This window comes from Herpailurus yagouaroundi, unplaced genomic scaffold (assembly GCF_014898765.1).
Source record: "Herpailurus yagouaroundi ecotype Mexico unplaced genomic scaffold, PumYag 163, whole genome shotgun sequence".
Lineage (NCBI taxonomy): Eukaryota > Metazoa > Chordata > Mammalia > Carnivora > Felidae > Herpailurus > Herpailurus yagouaroundi.
In genome coordinates, this window is record NW_024412404.1 from 15,693,284 (window position 1) to 15,712,439 (window position 19,156).

A 19,156-nucleotide genomic window follows, 5' to 3' on the forward strand; every position below is an offset into this window, starting at 1 on the left:
GTAGGGGCAGCTCACACCCCAGAGGTGCAAGCATCTTTAAAAAGTGAAGTGTGTATTGTGCTCTGCATTTGATGACAGGGTTGTGCTGCTTGTTTTGTCTGAGATAAGTTGCTCTAACAAAGTACCTACCTAGTTTGCACAGTGGTTTTGAATGGGAAGTTGGAGATGCTGCTACGGTGTCAGTGGCATGAGGATGTTGGGAGTCAACCAGGGCAGGAGGCCCGGGGCCTCTCCCTGGCACCCTGCCTCACCCTGATCTGCCAGAGCCCAAGATCTGCCTGACTCCAGGGACAGACTTCAGTCAACAGGTGGTTTTCCACCCAGGCCATCAAGCCTGAAACTTGGTTCTTTTACAAAGCCAAAGTTCTCCCCCTCCGGAAGAAATGGCGCCTCAGAAGGGAAACTTCATACTCAAACTCTGTAAGAGCCATTTCTCGAGGCTACTTTTCTTATTTTCCGAAGTCGCCCCTGCCAGCATCCCATCCATCCTCAGGAATAGCGAGGGACGGTCTTTTCAGTCTGGAGGGCGCTGGGAGGCACGAGGGCAGCGTGAGAGTGGCCTCGCCTGGGCGGCCAGAGGAGCCCCGGCCTCCCTCGTGTGGGCCTCAGGAACTCGGGGGGCCCAGGGGAAGCCTGGAAAACCGAACTTAGCCATCAGCCTTCGTTCGAACGCTGGCTAGAGGGGGAAAGGCCCCCCAGCGGTCTTTCCCCGACTCCCCCCCGCCCCCAGCACCTCTGCCATCCCTCTGCACCGCCTAAGAAAGCACTCAAAACGCAGCTAAGCTCTACAGCTCATCTCAGGCTGGGAGAGGGCATCTTGAGGGGGCAGTTTCCCCCTCCAGCCCACGTCTGACATCCCCACTCCCACCCAAGGATGCTGCCGCCGTGCCCTGTCCGCGGTCGCTGAATGTCACTGCTCCCTCTTCCTCCTGATCAGGGTAGACACAGCTCCCGAGGCATCTCCCACCCCAAAACTGCCGCGATCACCCGAGGGTGTAACGCCCGGGCGGAGGACGAAGTTTGGGGCCCACAGCAGCGGGAGGGGGGACGCGTTGGCGAGGACCGCACCTCTCAGTCCCAGCCCTGGCGGGCACACTCCCCGCCCCAAACGGCCCAGGCTTCCCCATCCTCCCGCGGACACCGGCATCCCCGCCCTCCCCCGAGGGCGGCGAGCGGAGCCCCCCAGGGCGGAGGCAGGTACCCCCGGGGCGGGGACTGGGGCGGGCGGGGTCCAGGCTGCGCCCCCGGCCGGGCCGGGCGGGCTAGCTGGCGGCGCGGGGGGAGCGGGGCTGGGCGGCGCTGCCTCGGGCTCTGTGCGCTGCAGCCCGGAGCCGAGGAGGAGGAGGCGGAGGAGGAGAAGGAGGCGGCGGCGGTGGGTCCCGGGCGGGGGGAGCGCGGCGCTGCGGACCCGGGCGGCTGGCAAAGGACGAGGCGGAGGCTGAGGAAGGCAGCGGGGAGACCCGGGCTGCAGCAACAAAGGGCAGCAAGCGATTGGCCGGGCTGCAGGCGAGGTTAGCCGGGGACTGGGGTGGCTGGAGGCAGCGGCGAACGGTGCACGTGCTTGCAGACACGGGCTAGTGTGGAGCCGGGGGGTGCACGCCCGGCGGGTAGGGGCTTGCTCCCCCTTGGCATGGGATGGCGAGTAGGCTGCAGCGACATCGCTCTGCCTGCACCCGGCCTTGGGCTTGCAGGGTAGGGGTGTGTGGGGGGTAAGGATGCGAGCCAGGGGGCGGGCGAGTAGTCGCCCGGGACGGGACGGGAGAGGGTGGAGGAGGGGGCGGGATGGAACGCTCCGGGCGGCGCGCCCGTCCGCGCGCTCCACCGCGGGAGCTGGTGACTGAGAACCTCGAATTTTAACTTCGCGTGCCCGCCCGCGCGCGCCCGCCCGCTCCCACCCCTAAATCCTGCGGCCGCCGCCAGCGATCAGCTCTCACACAAACTTTAGCTGCGGGCTAGGGGATTTGGGGTTGAGTGGGGGAGGGGAGAGGGAAAAGGCCCTCTGATTGGCGTTGTATGCAGCCAATAAGGCCAAACGCCTCTTCTGCCAGTAGACCCAATCCATTTCTAGAGGTTGAGGGGGTGGGTAGGTGGAAGTAGAGGTGGCGCGGTGTCTGGGAGAGAGAAAAAGGGCTAGACCAATAGGTGCCCAGAAGAGGCGGGCCCAGCAGTCTGTTGATTGGTACTGGCAGTGGACCCACCCCCGGGGTGGTTCCGGAGGGGGGGGATGATGGGTCGAGGGGTGTGTCTATGCGGAGGCGAGATGACCGGCAGGAACCTGCCCCAATGGGCTGCAGGGTGGTTAGTGTGTGGGTGACGGACAGACCCGCAGGCCAACGGGTGGCCATAAGTGTCTGTGGTCTCCTCCAATGGAGCAGCGCCGGGGCGGGGCCGCGGCTCGGGTTTAATGAGACTCCATTGGGCTGTAATCAGTGTCATGTCGGATTCATGTCAACGACAACAACAGGGGGACACAAAATGGCGGCGGCTTAGCTCCTACCCCTGGCGGCGGAGGCAACGGTGGCGGAGGCGACGGCACCTCCTCCAGGCGGCAGCCGCGGCTTCTTTCTCAGGCAGCGGCAGCGCCCCCGGCAGGCGCGGTGGCGGTGGCGCGCGGCCAGGTCTGTCACCCACCCCGCGCATTCCCAGGGGGAGGAGACTGGGCGGGGGGGGTGGAAGGTGGGGGAGATCGGGAGCTTGTGACGCCCCTCCCACAGGCCTCTGCGCGAGGGTCACCGCGGGGCCGCTCGGGGTCAGGCTGCCCCTGAGCGTGACGGTAGGGGGCGGGGGGAAAAGGGAGGAGGGACAGGCCCCGCCCCTCAGCGGGGCCTCCAGGGCAATGGGCGGGGCTCGAGGGTGGAGGGGGCGGGGTCATATCTGGGTGGGGGCGGGGCTCGGGTGGTCGGAAGGCGAGGGTTTGGAGGGGTTTTCTGAGTGGGAGTGACCTGGTAGGAATGGTGGGGGGGGGGGCAGTGAGTATCTGGGCAAGACGGGTGAGGGGGTGGCGGGTGGGAGGAGAAACTGGAGGTGTGCAAGCAGGTGTAAAGTGAGAGTAGGGAGTGGTGCAACATTGGAGATGTGGAAGGGGGACCGAGGGCTATGTGAGGGCAGGTGAAATGATGCAAAAGGATGGGATTGCAGTTATCTGAGGACAGTAAGAATAGGTTTGGGTGTGGTGGATGTGGAGTGGAGTTGAGAGAGCAGTAAAGAGTAGATACCGGATTGGGGGAAGTATTGGGGAAAAGTGAGGAGCAAGTATAGTCGCTGTAGTGAAGCAGGTATCTGGGTATATTGGCATATTGGAATTGTAAAGGAGGTTTGGGGTCTATGAAGCATTAAAAAACATGGAAGAATGGTATGGATATGCTTGTGAGAGTCTTGAACGATAAGACAGCAGAGCAGAACTTGCATAATATATCTGTAGTAGATCTTAGGAAGATGGGGGGATTCAGGGGGTTGAGAAAAGGCGGCAGGTGTGAAAAAAAATGGGTGGGGCTGGGCAGTGGATCTAGGTGAATGTGATTTGGTGGACTAAACCAGGATTGGGGATAGGGCAAAGAAAGGTGTTAGTTTGGGAGACCAGGTTGTTGACAGGCTGAATTTCTTGGGTGAAACTTGAGCTGGAGTCTTGAGGTAGGGGCAGGGTGTCTATTTCAGGGGGACACCTTAGTACTACCTTGGGAAAGACATTGTGTCTTTTGAATGTACAAGTACTAAAGTACTTGGTATGGCAAGAGTATGGGCAGAGTGCAGGAAATTAGTTGTGGGAGACAAGGGGCAAAGGCAGAGGGACTAGATTGCAAGTGGTTTCCTGTGCTCCATGAAGGTGTTTAAGCTCTGCAATTGGGAGAAGGTGTTAGGATGTGATAGAGAGAGTATTGCACAGAAGTTGTGAGAGAATAGTGATAAAGAATGAAAGGTGTGGAAAATAGGTAATGAGAACCAGTGAACCAAGTATCAAGTATGTTTGGGGTGGAGGTACTAAGAAATTCAAAGTAAAGAGTATAGAAAGACTCTTCGGAATATGGACAGGAGGTGAAAGTAGCAAATGGGAATTAATTATGCTAGGATAATGTTAGTTTTGTGGTGCTCCAAAAAAGTTATCATTATTATTTTGGTATAAATGTGAGTAAAGTACATTCTTCCTGTCTTACTTGTGTACCCTAGATTTTCTGGGATAGCCCTGAAATAACACACTCCCATTTTTACATAAATTCTTCACACATGTATCAAAATGAATTGGGGCAATCTTTTTATGTTTTTAAGAAGGATAGGAAAATATTGCATATTTCAGTAAGCGATAAGATTTTTACCTGAGAACTTCTACTTAGGGCTGAAGGTTGGGGAGCTGAAATGATGATTTAAAAAAAAAAAAAGGGAAGATAAAGGAAGGTTGTAACGTTAAAGGAGGAACTTAGGGGAATGACTGGTCGGTGCTGATGACATGGTCAGTTGAAGTTTTGCCTACGAGCTACACTCAGGCCTCTGAGTAAAGTGGGTGTTATGTCATTGCCGTTATGCCAGATGTTTATCTCATGTACTTTTTGTGAAGATAAGATGGAAACTGTCAGATGTAAGGCATAATGTGAATGAAAAGTAAAATATGGTGAGTGTTGGAAGGTAGTTGAGGAATTTTAATAAGTAATTTTAATGGACTTCAAAAAACTTCATGGGTTTTTACATACCAGTTAGAAGAATCCTTAACCAACTGGTCTGGCTTTATTAAATGCCAGGATTCTTAACAGCTGACTTTTCAGTCTCTTTGATCGTTTTCCTCAAAATACCTTCAGTTTTCCACATGCGTATACTTGCTTGTATTTGTATAAAGTGAGCAGGAAGGAAATTGTTTTATGAAAGTGGGGATGTGTGAGCTATAGTGATCAGTCTTTGTTTGCAGAATGGTAATGATGCATGGATGGGAGAAGTGTGATGAAGGGATGTTTTTCTTCTCTTATAATGCTTGAATCTGCATTTCCAACGCACCTTACAGCACCTTTTTGTAGGACTCACAATCTTGCACAATTTTTTTTTTTTTTAATCATCCATTCTACTGTTGCTGGATATTTGAGTTTTTTTTAAAAATGTAGTTTATTGTCAAATTGGTTTCCATATGACACCCAGTGCTCATTCCAACAAGTGCCCTTCTCAATGCCCATCACCCACTTTCCCCTCTCCCCCGCCTCCCATCAACCCTCAGTTTGTTCTCAGTATTTAAGAGTCTCTTATGGTTTGCCTCCCTCCCTCTCTGTAACTTTTTCCCCCTCCCCCTCCCCCATGGTCTTATGTTAAGTTTCTCAAGATCCACATATGAGTGAAAACAATATGGTATCTGTCTTTCTCTGACTGACTTATTTCACTTAGCATAATACCCTCCAGTTCCATCCACATTGTTGCAAATGGCAAGATTTCATTCTTTCTCATTGTCAAGTAGTATTCCATTGTATATATAAACCACATTTTCTTTATCTGTTAATCAGTTGATGGACTTTAGGCTCTTTCCATAATTTGGCTATTGTTGAAAGTGCTGCTATAAACATTGGGGTACATGGGCCCCTATGCATTAGCACTCCTGTATCCCTTGGGTAAATTCCTAGCAATGCTATTGCTGGGTCATAGGGTAGTTCTATTTTTAATTTTTTGAGGAACCTCCATACTGTTTTCCAGAGCGGCTGCACCAGTTTGCATTCCCACCAACAGTGCAAGAGGGTTCCCGTTTCTCCACATCCTTGCCAGCATCTATAGTCTCCTGACTTGTTCATTTTAGCCACTCTGACTGGCGTGAGGTGGACTGGCGTCAGAGTGGACTCACAGTCTTGCACAATTTTTTTTTTTTTTTAATCATCCATTCTGTTGCTGGGTATTTGAGTTTTTTCCACTTTGGGGAAATTGTGTACAAAGCTGCTATGAGTGTTCTTGTACTGTCATGTGGGTACACGTGTGCATATGTTTCTCTAAGGTGTACACCTGGGAACGGAATTGCTGTACATAGACAGGGTGACCATTTATCCTAGTTTATGCCTGTTGTCACAGTGTATAACCCCTTTAATTCACAAAAGTGTCTGGATGATGAGTTGTATGATCACTCTAGTCATGAGGTATGCTTGTCTTCAACTTGACTAGGTACCAGACTGTTTTACAAAGTGGTGTACCAGACCACAGTCCTTCCTATGGTATGTGAGAATTCCCATTGCTTCTTGTCCTCTCCAGAACTCCGATTCATAGCTTTTCAAATTAGCCAATCTGAATTGCATTTGACTGGTTAGTAATCAGGTTGAGTGGCTTTTCATATATTTATTGGCTACTTGGATTTCCTTGTTTGTAAAATTCCTGTTCAGTTCTGCCCCATATTTATTTATTTTTTAAACTGGACCTTGTGTCTTTTACTGGTATTTCAAAGTTCTTTATTTACTCTAGATACCGATCCTTTGCATATGTATGTTGCAAACGTCTACTTCCATATTGTGGTTTGCCTTTTCACTCTCTTTATGGTGTCTTTTAATGAACAGAAGTTCTTCATTTTAATGGAGTCAAATTTATTGGTGTTTTCTTTATGGTTAGTGCTTTTTGTGTCCTGTTTTAAGACTCTTTTCCCACCCTTAGGTCAAGAAGATATTCTTGTATTATTTTCTAAAATCTTGATTGACCTTAAAAGATCTATGATTATGAGTAAAATACACTGTTCTTGACCCCATCCTTGCCATTACAAATCTATTTTTGGTTTGGCCACTTTCTTCTGCTCTGTCTTGAATTTTTACTTGTGCTGACTTCCCCTGTCTCTTAGGAGAAAATGGTCATATAGACAGAAATTCAGCTAGATTAGATTTCACAGGTCTCCAGCTGACTTGTATTGCCCTTTTTCCTTTTATGAGCTTGCATTTTATTGTGTTCCTGCTATATGTCTGCCACCATCCTTGGTTCTTTCATATTTGTTATCTCAACTATTCCTCTTAACAGTTCTGCAAAACAGAGATGTATAATCTTTTTCATGGAAGAGAAAACGGAGACTTAGATTGATTGACGTGTCCGATATCCCACAGTTTAGGTAGCTGGCAAAGTGGGGACTTGATCCCTGAACTCTCTAGGTATGTCCCATCCCAGCATACCTCCTTGTTGAATAAGATTTCAGATGCCTATTTGATAATATCCAAAATCAAGGAGAGTAACTTTCTTACCTATAATGTAACATGTCCCAATTAAAGCACATATAGTTACTGTGAAACTCAAAATTATTGGCCTCTCTGTGTATATTAAAGTAAGTAAAGTTAGGGGCACCTGGGTGGCTCAGTTGGTTGAATGTCCGACTTCAGCTCAGGTCATGATCTCCTGGTTTGTGGGTTTGAGCCCCATGTTGGGCTTTGCACTAACAGCACAGAGCCTGTTTTCGATTCTCTCTCTCCCTCTCTCTCTGCCCCTCCCCTGCCCATGCTCGTGCACGCACGTGCTCTCTCTCTCAAAAATAAATAAATGTTAAAACAAATTTTTAGAAAGTAAGTAAAGCTAGAGTAGTCAGTGGACCTTAAGGGGTTCTGGGATAGGTGATAGAGGTCCTGTAAACCCTTGAAATTGTATGCAAATGTCTGTATGTATATGGGTTCATTTTTAAAAATAGATCTTTAATTTTCTTGAGGTTTTCAAGGGGGAACCCTAATTTGTTTTCAGGCTGTACAGGATATCCTGTTTGAAGACATTTGTAATAAAGTTAATGCAGTATTCTCCAATGATCTGTATTTTCAAAATAATCTTTTAAAAATTCAGAGTTTTTTTCCCCAATACATTATTCTCAGTCTTTGTCATTAAAACCTGGTTAAAGCTAATTTACAATTAGGAAGAAATCCAGGATTGAATAGGAATTTTTAAATGCCAAAAAAAGACCTTCTAAATTTAGTTGATTATTTCTTAAATGAGAGTGCTTAGTTATAATATCATCATTACTAATCAATGTACCCTGGCTCCAAAGGCCTGATGACTTCAAATGACTTTTCATCTTGTCTCTAAAATCCTCTGTTTTACAAGGGATCAAATTTCCTGTGAGGTTCCTAACAGTGTGATTAAAGTTTAGAGACTGAAACTATTGAGCGCTTAAATGTAGGAATGACTATGCAAGCCTAATTCTTGGGCTTCACCAGGAGATTTGGGGCATGTCTCTACTAATTTGTGATGATGATGCTGAAACTAAGCTTTGCTAGGGATTATGGAAGCCATAATAGTTTATTGATGGTTCAGTTATTGTTTGTTGAAGCAGATATACACAATTATAGTTTAATGACATAACAAGGATATTGTCAACTAGGAGAGCATGACATGAAAAATTAAACTTCCAATTAATATAATATGTATTAGTTGAAATGATAATTTTCATGGTGATTTAGCCTCTTAGAAATCCTTGGAAAACATTATTAGCTTGTGAATTGGAAACTCTCTATGTTAATGAGTAGTGAGAAAGAATTTAGTATTATTCCAAAAAAAAAGGGGGGGAATTTAATATTCATTTCAATTAACAGTTATTGAGTGCCTACTCTGGGCTTGCTGCTGAGTTAGACTCTTAAGTTGAACAAGATTGTTTTTGGGAGAGATGAAAATACTGGTTGCTTTTGTTTGTTCAGTCATCCTTCACTCCAGTCTATACTGGATGGATATTATTGCCAGAGTGATTCAAACATTCAACAAATTTGTGCATGTGTGGGTGCACTTCACTATGCCGTACTGTGTCACTACTCCTGCGTTAGCTTCCTGTTACTTCATATGTCATGTTCACACACCTCAGCCTGGCTTTTGTTACATCCAGCTTTATTTCTTACTTCTCTTCAACACATACTGGCTCTAGGCATGCATATGGGCTCAGCGTCCCTTTTATTAGGCAGTTCATTCTTAGCTCCTGTGCCTTCTGCTAGATTCCCTTCATTCATTCACTGATGCATTCCTTTAACAAATAGGCACTGAACCCCTCTTATGTTCAAGTTGTGGTCCTGGGAAATCTAGGGGCATACAAAGGTGAAATCAAACATGAATCCTATTTTTTTTTTTTTAATGTTTATTTATTTGGGGGAGAGACAGAGACAGAGAGACAGAGAGGGAGAGAGAGAGAGGCAGAGAGGGGAGGACAGAGAATCTGATGCGGAACTTGAACTCACAAACCTTGAGATCATGACCTGAGCCAAAGTCAGATGCTTAACTGACTGAGCCACCCAGACGCCCCAAACACGAATCCTGTTCTTAAGAATTTCCCAATTCTGGTAAGGGAGAGGAGGTAAACACATAAATGAGCACAGTACAAAGTAGAAAATGAATGCTAAAATACTAAGATAGCTAAAAGCTTCCTGTTAGACAAAGACATGTAGGGCTTCTGAGAAGGTGTTCATTTTTACTGGACCATGAAGGATTTGAATTTTTACTTCATTTGGGTGAAGAAACTGGGCGGTTATCCAAGTTCCGCCTGGTCTTTCAAGGTCCAGTTTATGTCCCATCCATCCAAGGGGTGTTTTACTCACTCAGCAAGGTAAAGTTACAGTTGTTCCCAGACTTTTTCCCTTTTGTAATCAGAGGAACCCTTTCAGTGAAGCAAATCTTATGGAAAGACCCATTATAAATGGGACAGTTAAAGTAGAGCTGCTTAGTTGGGTGCAAGGAGTTATGTGGCCTTAGTGTTTAAGCCACAGAGGTACCTGCAGGTGATATCCAAGACACTTACTCACAAGAGATCCAAGGAGTCTAGTTTGAAAGCCAGTGGAGAGACAGGAAAAAGTTTAGATTTTAACATTTGAATTAAAATCCTTCATGACTCAGTGGTCTGAAGTCTTGACCAAGTCATGTCTCAGTTTTCCTTTTGCAAAATGGGGCAACAATGCTACCTTACAGGGTTGTTTGGGTTGTATTTGTTTCTTTCCAACGTTTATTATTTTTGGGACAGAGAGAGACAGAGCATGAACGGGGGAGGGGCAGAGAGAGAGGGAGACACAGAATCGGAAACAGGCTCCAGGCTCTGAGCCATCAGCCCAGAGCCCGACGCGGGGCTCGAACTCACGGACGGCGAGATCGTGACCTGGCTGAAGTCGGACGCTTACCGACTGCGCCACCCAGGCGCCCCTGCAGGGTTGTTTTAATGTTTACTGATAATCTGTGTAAAGTGCCTGTTCCACAGTAGGTGTTAGAAAATGGTTAGCATTATAGTTTAGTGCTTTCTTTTTTTTAAGTGATATATTGAGGTGAAATTTACATAATATAAATGTAACCGGTTAAAGCGAACAATTCATTGGCATCTGGGTGGCTTAGTTGGTTAAGCCTCCTACTCTTGATTTTGACTCAAGTCATGAGATCCAGTCCCATATCCAACTTGGGATTCTCTTTCTCCCGCGCTTTCTCTCTCTTTTAAAAGAAAGAAATTGAACAATTCAGTGACACTTAGTACATTCACAGTGTTGTGTGACCACCACCTTTGTCTCGTTCCAAAATATTTTTATCAATCTAAAATAAAATCCCTTACCCGTTAAGCAATTTCTCCTCATTCCTTCACTCCCCGGGCCCTACCAATCTATGTTCTATGTATGGGTTTACCTATTCTGGATGTTCCATATAAATGGAATTATACTATATGACTTTTTGTGTCTGGCTTCTTTTCTAACAAATATCACCATATGGATGCTGTTCGATGTTGTCAGACAGCAGATATTTGTTAACTGAGGACACTATTTTGAGCAACTGTGCCAATAGTCTGTGCTGGATGGTTATAGAAGAAAAAAATTAAGGTCTCTTTAAGCAGTGTATGTTCTGTTTCAGAAGATACTGTTAAGATTTGTGGGTCCTCACTCAGTTACATAACAGGCTATGAAAAAATCCAGGAGCATATAAAAGTGAGAGAGCTAAAAATAACTTAGCAAGTAAGACCCAGGATGACAAAAGAGTAAACTCTATTGTTAATCTTTACTTTAAGCACTGTTTTTGGCTCATCTGTAATCTCATGACTCAAGTATTATGACATTGATTTTGAAACAACACACAGCTTTATTGAAAGCTGTGAGGAGGTTTCACATAATATTTATGATCCAGGGTATTTTGACTCTTCTTATGCTGACATGAATATTTCTGAATAGTGTTGATATTTATATGATACTAATGAAGCCAAAAGCTCATGTTGGACTAAGCATTTCTCTAGATCTGTTTAGAATAGTTTGTAATGAATGATGTAAATACATCCATACAACCATATAATTTACTGATATTATTTTCTAGTTAAAAATAAAGTGATTGAAGCCCTTAGAAAATAGAATAATTTAATTTGATGTAGCATGAGTCCTCAGAATTAATTTGGAATAATTCACTCCCTTTTTGGTAGCCTTTTAGTCCAACTTTCATTTTATAGAAAAAAAATGAAAAGAGAATAATGATTTTTTAGGGTTGTTCTTGTGATAGAATGTCCTATCATTCACATGTGAAACAAATCTTGGTGCTCTGAAAAAGAGAAGTGGTGTGGATAATTGCAAATTGGGGAAAAAAGCATTTCTGTTTGACTTTTGAATGAATTATGCTTTTTTTTTCTTTTGCTATAGATTTGTCTTTCTAGTTAGATACTGCTTAGACTAAAATTAGTTTTCAATCTATTCTCTTAGTGTATACCAATTTACAGTGTGGCCATTGGGATGTCAGAAACAAACTTGCCTAAGATTAAAAAATTTGCTGTGGATAATATACAAAGTGGATGTGTTTAGTTGACAATTGGCTACAGATAAGAGACTACTGATTCTTTTCCTCTCCTAGCTGTGTGTGTGTGTATGCTTTAACACAGATTTCGCTTGTAGCATAGAGCTGCTGAGTTACATCTGCTTCTGCCTAATTAACTCTGTTGGTTGGTGTCAGATGAGAGCTAATTTTAAGATTAAATTGAAGAGTGTGGTGTGTGTCTAGTTGGGGGAGGGGAGAAGGAGGATGTAAGGTTGCTTGGTTGTTTTGTATAAGATAAAAATGAAATTATTCACGGTATTGCTTTAAATTTATTTTTTGCCTTTGAAGTGAACATGATTACTGTTGTCCACTGTTGTCCTAAAGTGTGATCTGTGTTAATACATATTTAGTATTGTGAAAGCTGGTACATCCTTCTCTTAGGTACAATTATTGGCCATATCTTGATTATCCAGTCAGTACATTGATGCCAGGTGACCTCTGGGTGAAATAGTGAAAGTTTCCTGGGAAAGTTAATACTGAGCTTCAAACAATAATTGACTTTTTTTCCCAGACAAAATGTTATACCTGCCTGGCTATTTGAGTAATACCAATTTTTTTTTCCTCATGATGAGATTCTTGCTTAGACTCTATCACAGTCTGGAGGACAGATCTGGTTATCTTAAAGAAGAACAAAATTTCTTTCTTTTTTTTTTTTGAGAGAGAGAGAGAGAGAGAGAGTGTGGGGAGGGGCAGAGAGAGGAGAGAGAATTTAAGCAGGCTCTGCTGAGCACAGAGCCCTGTGCAGGGCTTGATTTCACAACTCTGAGATCATGACCTGAGCAAAAATCAGAGTTGGACACTTAACTGACTGAGCCACCCAGGCACCCCCCAATTTTTTTTTTTTAAGTTTGTTTATTTTGAGAGAGAGAGAGAATGTGCACATGCAAGCAGAGGAGAGCAGAGACAGAATCCCAAGCAGGCTCTGTGCTGTCAGTGCAAAGCACCGCACAGGGCTTGATCTCACTAACCTGGAGATCACGACCTGAGCCAAAATCAAGAGTTGGACATTTAACCAACTGAGCCATCCAGGCACCCCCAAAATTTCTTTTTTTTTTTTCTAACGTTTATTTATTATTGAGAGACAGACATAGAGCGTGAGCAGGGGAGGGGTAGAGAGAGGGGGAGACACAGAATCTGAAGTAGCTCCAGGCTCTGAGCTGTCAGCACAGAGCCTGACGTGGGGCTTGAACTCACAAACTGCAAGATCATGACCTGAGTCGAGGTCGGTTGCCTAACCAACTGAGCCACCTAGGCACCCCCAAAATTTATTTCTTTAAGCACTGCTTTGGGGCTTCCATTTCCTGTTCTGAATTCCATGTTCTTAAAAACCCTTTAGTGGTAGGAAAGAGTTAATACAACACCAAAAGTAAAGTGCTAATAAACTCATAGTAGTTGTTTGTATTGGATAGTTGTGAAGATCCATAGATGGTTCTTGAATTTGAGGGATGTCCTTATGCCCAAATTAACATTTACTTTTTTTTCCTTTGGCAGATTTGCTTGAAGATCTGGACAATCTTCTTTTTTGTCATGGACTGTTAAAACATTTGGAGTTCCAATTCTGGTATTTTCCCTTATTTTATTATATTTTTCAGATATAAAATGTCAGTCTTATTGAAATGTGTTGATAATGGATATGAACAATTCTTTTGATCGTATGTAAAGATTGTGGTATTAGCTTGTCATGAAGGTATATTATGCATGTTTATTAGTTTTTGTTTTAATGTGTGTTCATTTACCTGTGTAACCAGAGTGCCTGAGAGCACTGTTGGATACTTTTCTGTGACCTCTTCTTCTGCTTCCTGCAGTTGTATTTTGTGCAATCAAATTAAATTAGTTGATTTATCCTAAATAATTACTTGGACATAGTGAAATGTCTTCTAATGAAATTTTGCCCCAGACCATTTTACTTTGGAAAGACGTGTCCTATTCTAAACTTACTAACACAGAATGATTCCATGTTCCATCTTGAAAGTAGTTGCACAATGAAAGCCAGTGATTTCATTCCTAAACACACCATATTCCAAGTCTAACATTTTTTCAATGATTTATATAATGACACAAGGGGAGCGTTTATTAGATTTGCAGATGACATAGATGACAGAACCAGGATCCAAAATGATCTAACAAGTTGGAAGATAGACCCAAACCAACAAAATGAACTTGAACTGTAATAAATTTTAAATCCCGGCATTTATATTTGCACAAGGAAGGGAATGGAAGGAGTCAGCTTGACAGCATTTTTGAAAGAAGATCTGGGATTTTTTGTTGGACTGCTTGCTTAGCATGAGTCAATTGTGTGGCAAGGCTGTTAAGAAAGTTCATATAACCTTGAGTTCCATTTATACTTGGATAATGCCCGGACTGCCAGATTTTAGGATGGACGTTAGCCAAACTAGTGAGCCAACCAAAAGAAGGAGGTGCTTGGAAACCATGTGGTAGGAAGTGTTAAGGGTGGATATGAGTGGTCTAAATAAAGTAGGTAGAATGGAGTTGACTTTTAGTGATTTTTTTAAACAGTTCTTATTTTCAAATATTTGAAGGCTTGTCATATTTAGAATTAATAAGAGTTTCTTGAGATTGTTCTATGGAAGCCAGGACTAGAGGGTAGAAGTTAGGGGAGGACAGATTTTGGCTTTTGTGAACAAGAAATATATTATTACAGTTAGAACTCTCCAGCAGTGGAGAGAACTCCCTCAAAAAGCGACAAATTCTCCATCACTGGAAGTATTTTGAGACTTGATGGCCCATCTGTTGAGGTTATTGAACAAGGGATCTTTTACTGGATAACTAGGGATTAGATGGGATGACCTGTACAGTCCATTTAGCCACACATTTCTGAATCTGAAAAAATGGAGTGAACCTACAGTTTACTGATTGCAAAGAGGACAATCCTTTTTAAACTGCCTCTTTCAAGCTGACTGAGCAAGTATGGTTCAGTGGCCCAGTTTTTCAGCAGCAGAGGAAATGTTATGTTTTTCATTATATCTGGCTAAAGTTTTGTGTTTTTTTTTTAATTTTTTTAAAGTTTATTTTTGAGAGTGAGAGAGACATTGCAAGCGGGGGAGGGTCAGAAAGAGAGAAACATAGAATCTGAAGCCAGCTCCAGGCTCTGAGCTGTCAGCACAGAGCCCGACGTGGGCTCAAACCCACAAGCCATGAGAATCATGACCTGAGCTGAAGTCGGACGCTTAACTGACTGAGCCACCCAGGCACCCCATATCTGGCTAAAGTTTTGAGGAAAGACACTTATTTTCCCTTTTAGATACATTAAATAAATAACCAGAGATAAATTTAATTTTGTATTTTATGAGACATGTTTCAAAGCATGTAGATATTCTATTAATGGAAGTGATGATAGCTACTGTATATTGTATATTAGATATCATATTCACTTAATTCTCTGAATACTCCTGTGAGGGACATATTATTACCCTACAGGTAAGGTGACTGACACTCATCCAGGGTTTCTCCACTAGATGTTGGTAGAGCTGGTATTCATACCATTAGTCCGATTGCAGAGGCAGATCTAGCTGGAACAGACAGTTGTGGCTCAGGTGAAGATAGCACTGGACTTCGATTTTAGAATAATGGCATTTGAGCCTTAAGTTTTACTATTGACTGTAACCTTGAGTTCTGTCTTTTCCTGAACCTTAGCTTACCCACAGAATTGACTTGCAGATTAAATGACAAGTTAGGTGTGTGCATACTCTGTAAACTTTAAACTCTAAAAAGAGTTAAGATGTGTATATTACTAGTGGAAGGCAAGATTAGAACCCAGATCTGATCTATCTCCCAGGCGAGGGCACTTTCTTCTGGTGTTCTTTGCAAGTGTACCCAATATATAGATTGGCGATATAAGGTGGTTTTGTTGTACGCCAGAGGCTCTCAGAGAGCAATACCACTGTTTACCTGGAATCAGATTTGCATGAACCTTCCTTGTATTGAGCCAGGTATTAAGATACCTAGAATGGTATATTATTTAAAAGGTGAAGGGTTAAAGGGGTGCCTGGGTGGCTCAGTCGGTTGAGCGTCTGACTTCGGCTCAGGTCATGATCTCGCAGTTGACAAGCTCGAGCCCTGCCTCGGGCCCTGTGCTGACAGCCCAGAGCCTGGAGCCTGCTTCAGATTCTGTGTCTCCTTCTCTCTCTGCCCCTTCCCTGCTCATGGTCTGTCTCTCTCTGTCTCAAAAATAAATAAACATTAAAAACAAAAAATTTAAAAAAAAAGGTGAAGGGTTATGTTACCATATTAGTTTCAGTTTTCCAACCTGTGGGTTAGAGAGTGTCACAGACCCTTTGCAAAGGGATGGGAGGATATGATTCCATAGAAGTGGCTAGATGAGAAATTTTCTTATGTGTGGCTTGGGAAATATCTAGCTGAAATAGAAGAATCAGGATTATTGGATTATTGCCTTTTTTAAATTGAAGATTTTTTTTTTTTAAATATTTATTTTGAACAAGCATGCATGCCAACAGGGGAGGAGCAGAGAGAGAGAGAATCCCAAGTAGGTTCAATGCTGTCAGCACAGAGCCTGACATGGGGCTCAATCCCACAAACTGTGAGATCATGACCTGAGCTGAAATCAAGAGTCAGACACTTAACTGAGCCACCCAAGCACCCCTCTCATCCTTATGATTTTCTTAATAACATTTTCTTTTCTCTAGCTAACTTTATTTTAAAAATACAGTATGTAATAAATATAACTTACAAAATGTGTTAATCAACCGTTTATGTTATTGGAAAGGCTTCCAGTTAACAGTAGGCTATTAGTAGTTACGTTTTTGGGGAGTCAAAAGTTATAGGTAGATTTTTGACTATGTGGGGGTTGATGCCCCAATCCCTCATATTGTTCGAGTCAGCTATACTTTCATCAGATTTTTTGTGTCGTAGACTTACTCTTTGAGGTTGGTTTTATGTTTAGAATAGACATATATCTTGAGCTACTCATGTAATGTTATTAATTTCAATAAAGGTTAATCCATTAAATAAGTACGTAGGTGTTATCTTTTCAGTGCCCCATAATGACTTCATATAAATAACAAGTGAGAGTCCTAAAAAAAATTTCCTTCTCAGACCGTGACCCAATTTCTGGTTAGGAAATATAGTCACTGTGGCTTTGTTACATAACACTTGCCTGTCATTACTTCTGTGGGCCTTTTGCATCTGAAAAGTAATACTAAAGAGTCTTTTATTTTTCAAAGTTCCATTATTAAGGACCTTTTCCCCCTTTTTATCCTTTAAGGTCTTGATTTCCTTGTTAAAGATGTTCTTCACCCGAATGCAGTCTCTCCCGTTGGTCAAATAAGACAACTATCAACATTGCCTGTGTGTCCTGTTTTTAATCTCTTAAGGATGGATGTTTGTGAGGTTTTGTTTAATACGGTCTGGAATATTTTGCCCATTTGTTGAATTGTAAATGACTTTTAAATGTTCAAGTTCTGTTAAATACAAGGAGAACCTCTATGGGTAACTTTGGTATTGAAGAAGTCATTTGTCAACCATGGTAAAACTTGCAAACCCACTTTATACAGAGTGGATTCTTGAAGCTATACAGAAAATAAAAAAGCAAAAGCAAAGGCCCTCTGAAGAGAGAATCTGCCATGCAGTCAGCACTTCCCATGGGTTGGATAAGAAGACAGTCTCTGAACAGCTGGAACTCAGTGTTCAGGATGGCTCAGTTCTTAAAGTCACCAACAAAGGCCTTGCCTCCTATAAGGACCCAGACAACCCTGGGCGCTTTTCATCAGTTAAACCAGGCACTTTTCCTAAGTCAACCAAGGGGTCTAGGGGATCATGTAATGATCTCCGCAATGTGGATTGGAATAAATTGTTAAGGAGAGCAATTGAAGGACTCGAGGAGCCAAATGGCTCCTCCCTGAAGAACATCGAGAAGTATCTCAGAAGTCAAAGTGATCTCATAAGCACCACCAACAACCCAGCCTTTCAGCAGCGGCTGCGACTAGGGGCCAAACGTGCAGTGAACAATGGGAGGTTACTGAAAGATGGACCGCAGTACAGGGTCAATTATGGAAGCTTAGACTGCAAAGGGGCTCCCAAGTATCCCAGTGCTTTCCCGTCCTCGCTACCACCTGTCAGCCTTCTACCCCATGAGAAAGATCAGGTAAGTAAAGACAATATATTCTAAGTATTGCCCATCTGTCTTGTACAGTTTCAGTTAAATTCTATATGTACAAAAGCTCTGAGTGAAGTTGAATAAAATCATATCTTTTGCTTTAGAGCAGGCTTTTATATTTTAAAATGTATATATTGTTTTTTAATATAAATTGTTCTATACTGTTTTACTATGTATTACAGGGTTTCCTTATTAGGAAGAATTTAATGTGATGATTATGCAATTTGTTTTTAAAAAAATTTTTTTTTCAACATTTATTTATTTTTGGGACAGAGAGAGACAGAGCATGAATGGGGGAGGGGCAGAGAGAGAGGGAGACACAGAATCGGAAACAGGCTCCAGGCTCTGAGCCATCAGCCCAGAGCCTGACGCGGGGCTCGAACTCACGGACCGCGAGATCGTGACCTGGCTGAAGTCGGACGCTTAACCGACTGCGCCACCCAGGCGCCCCTGCAATTTGTTTTTTAAACACTAGTTGCTAATTGGGGAGTGCTTGAAGGGACCTGGATAGTAACCTTAATCCTCCTTCATCAAGGCAGGACCATATATATTTCAAAAGTCTAAGAAAGGCATTGTATATTTTTCTCTTTAAAAAATATTAAATTATTTATAATTTATCTTTTCAGCTTTATTGAGGTATAATTGATACATTTTTCTCTTTATTATTTTCAGAGAAGACAGCTGTATAGACTAGTTAATTATATTAATACCGATAACCTGTGCATTCCTGGAATTGTTTTAATGTGTGACCTAAATCCTGCATATTTCAATTTGAAGTAATTTATTATTATCTGATTCTCAGTGGGTGAAAGTGAATGTTTATTTTGTGTCATGCCATATCTTTTACTGTTTAGTTTCTCTGGGTCTTATGTTATTTCTGGAGTATTTATACATATATGACAGTTTTCTCACTTATACATATAAATGACTTCTGTAATTTAAATCTTTGATCGAGTAGGATTTTTGTTTCATTTCAAAGCTACTGAAGGTGTCTCCCAAACTAAAACCTAAGTAGAGCAATAGCAAATTGTTTATAATAATTTAGGCCTTTCATTGTTGGCAGAAAGAGTAGTTGTAGGCATTGACTACATTTCTAGGAGTGATGGAAACACAAGTGTTAAGGAAAGTTGTGCACCTGATAGCTTGTGTTTCTTCTTTGGGTACTGCCAGCTCTTGAGATGGACTCTACTTCCCTCAGTGGTTTAAGCTGATAGAGACCCAGCTCTAGAAACTGGGTAGGACCCAGTGATTTGCCTTTCTAGCATTCCTTCCTTCCTTCCTTCCTTCCTTCCTTCCTTCCTTCCTTCCTTC

The 19,156-nt window shown here is 43.0% G+C and overlaps 1 protein-coding gene across 4 annotated transcripts in view; it reads left to right on the plus strand.

Annotated features, from left to right (window-relative positions):
* The first annotated feature begins 1,416 nt into the window (after positions 1-1,416).
* The window catches only part of KAT6B (lysine acetyltransferase 6B), a 191,467-nt gene continuing 173,727 nt past the window's right edge, over positions 1,417-19,156 (plus strand). Inside the window, exons 1-3 of one of the 4 annotated variants that reach the window (XM_040485462.1) lie at positions 1,417-1,511; positions 13,204-13,273; positions 16,955-17,833. In XM_040485462.1, the coding sequence (XP_040341396.1) occupies positions 17,213-17,833 (621 nt within the window). In that variant the 5' untranslated portion in view covers positions 1,417-1,511; positions 13,204-13,273; positions 16,955-17,212. Of the gene's footprint in view, positions 1,512-2,291; positions 2,619-13,203; positions 13,274-16,954; positions 17,834-19,156 lie in introns of those variants that run through there. The other 3 variants (XM_040485461.1, XM_040485463.1, XM_040485464.1) reach the window with 3 other exon arrangements.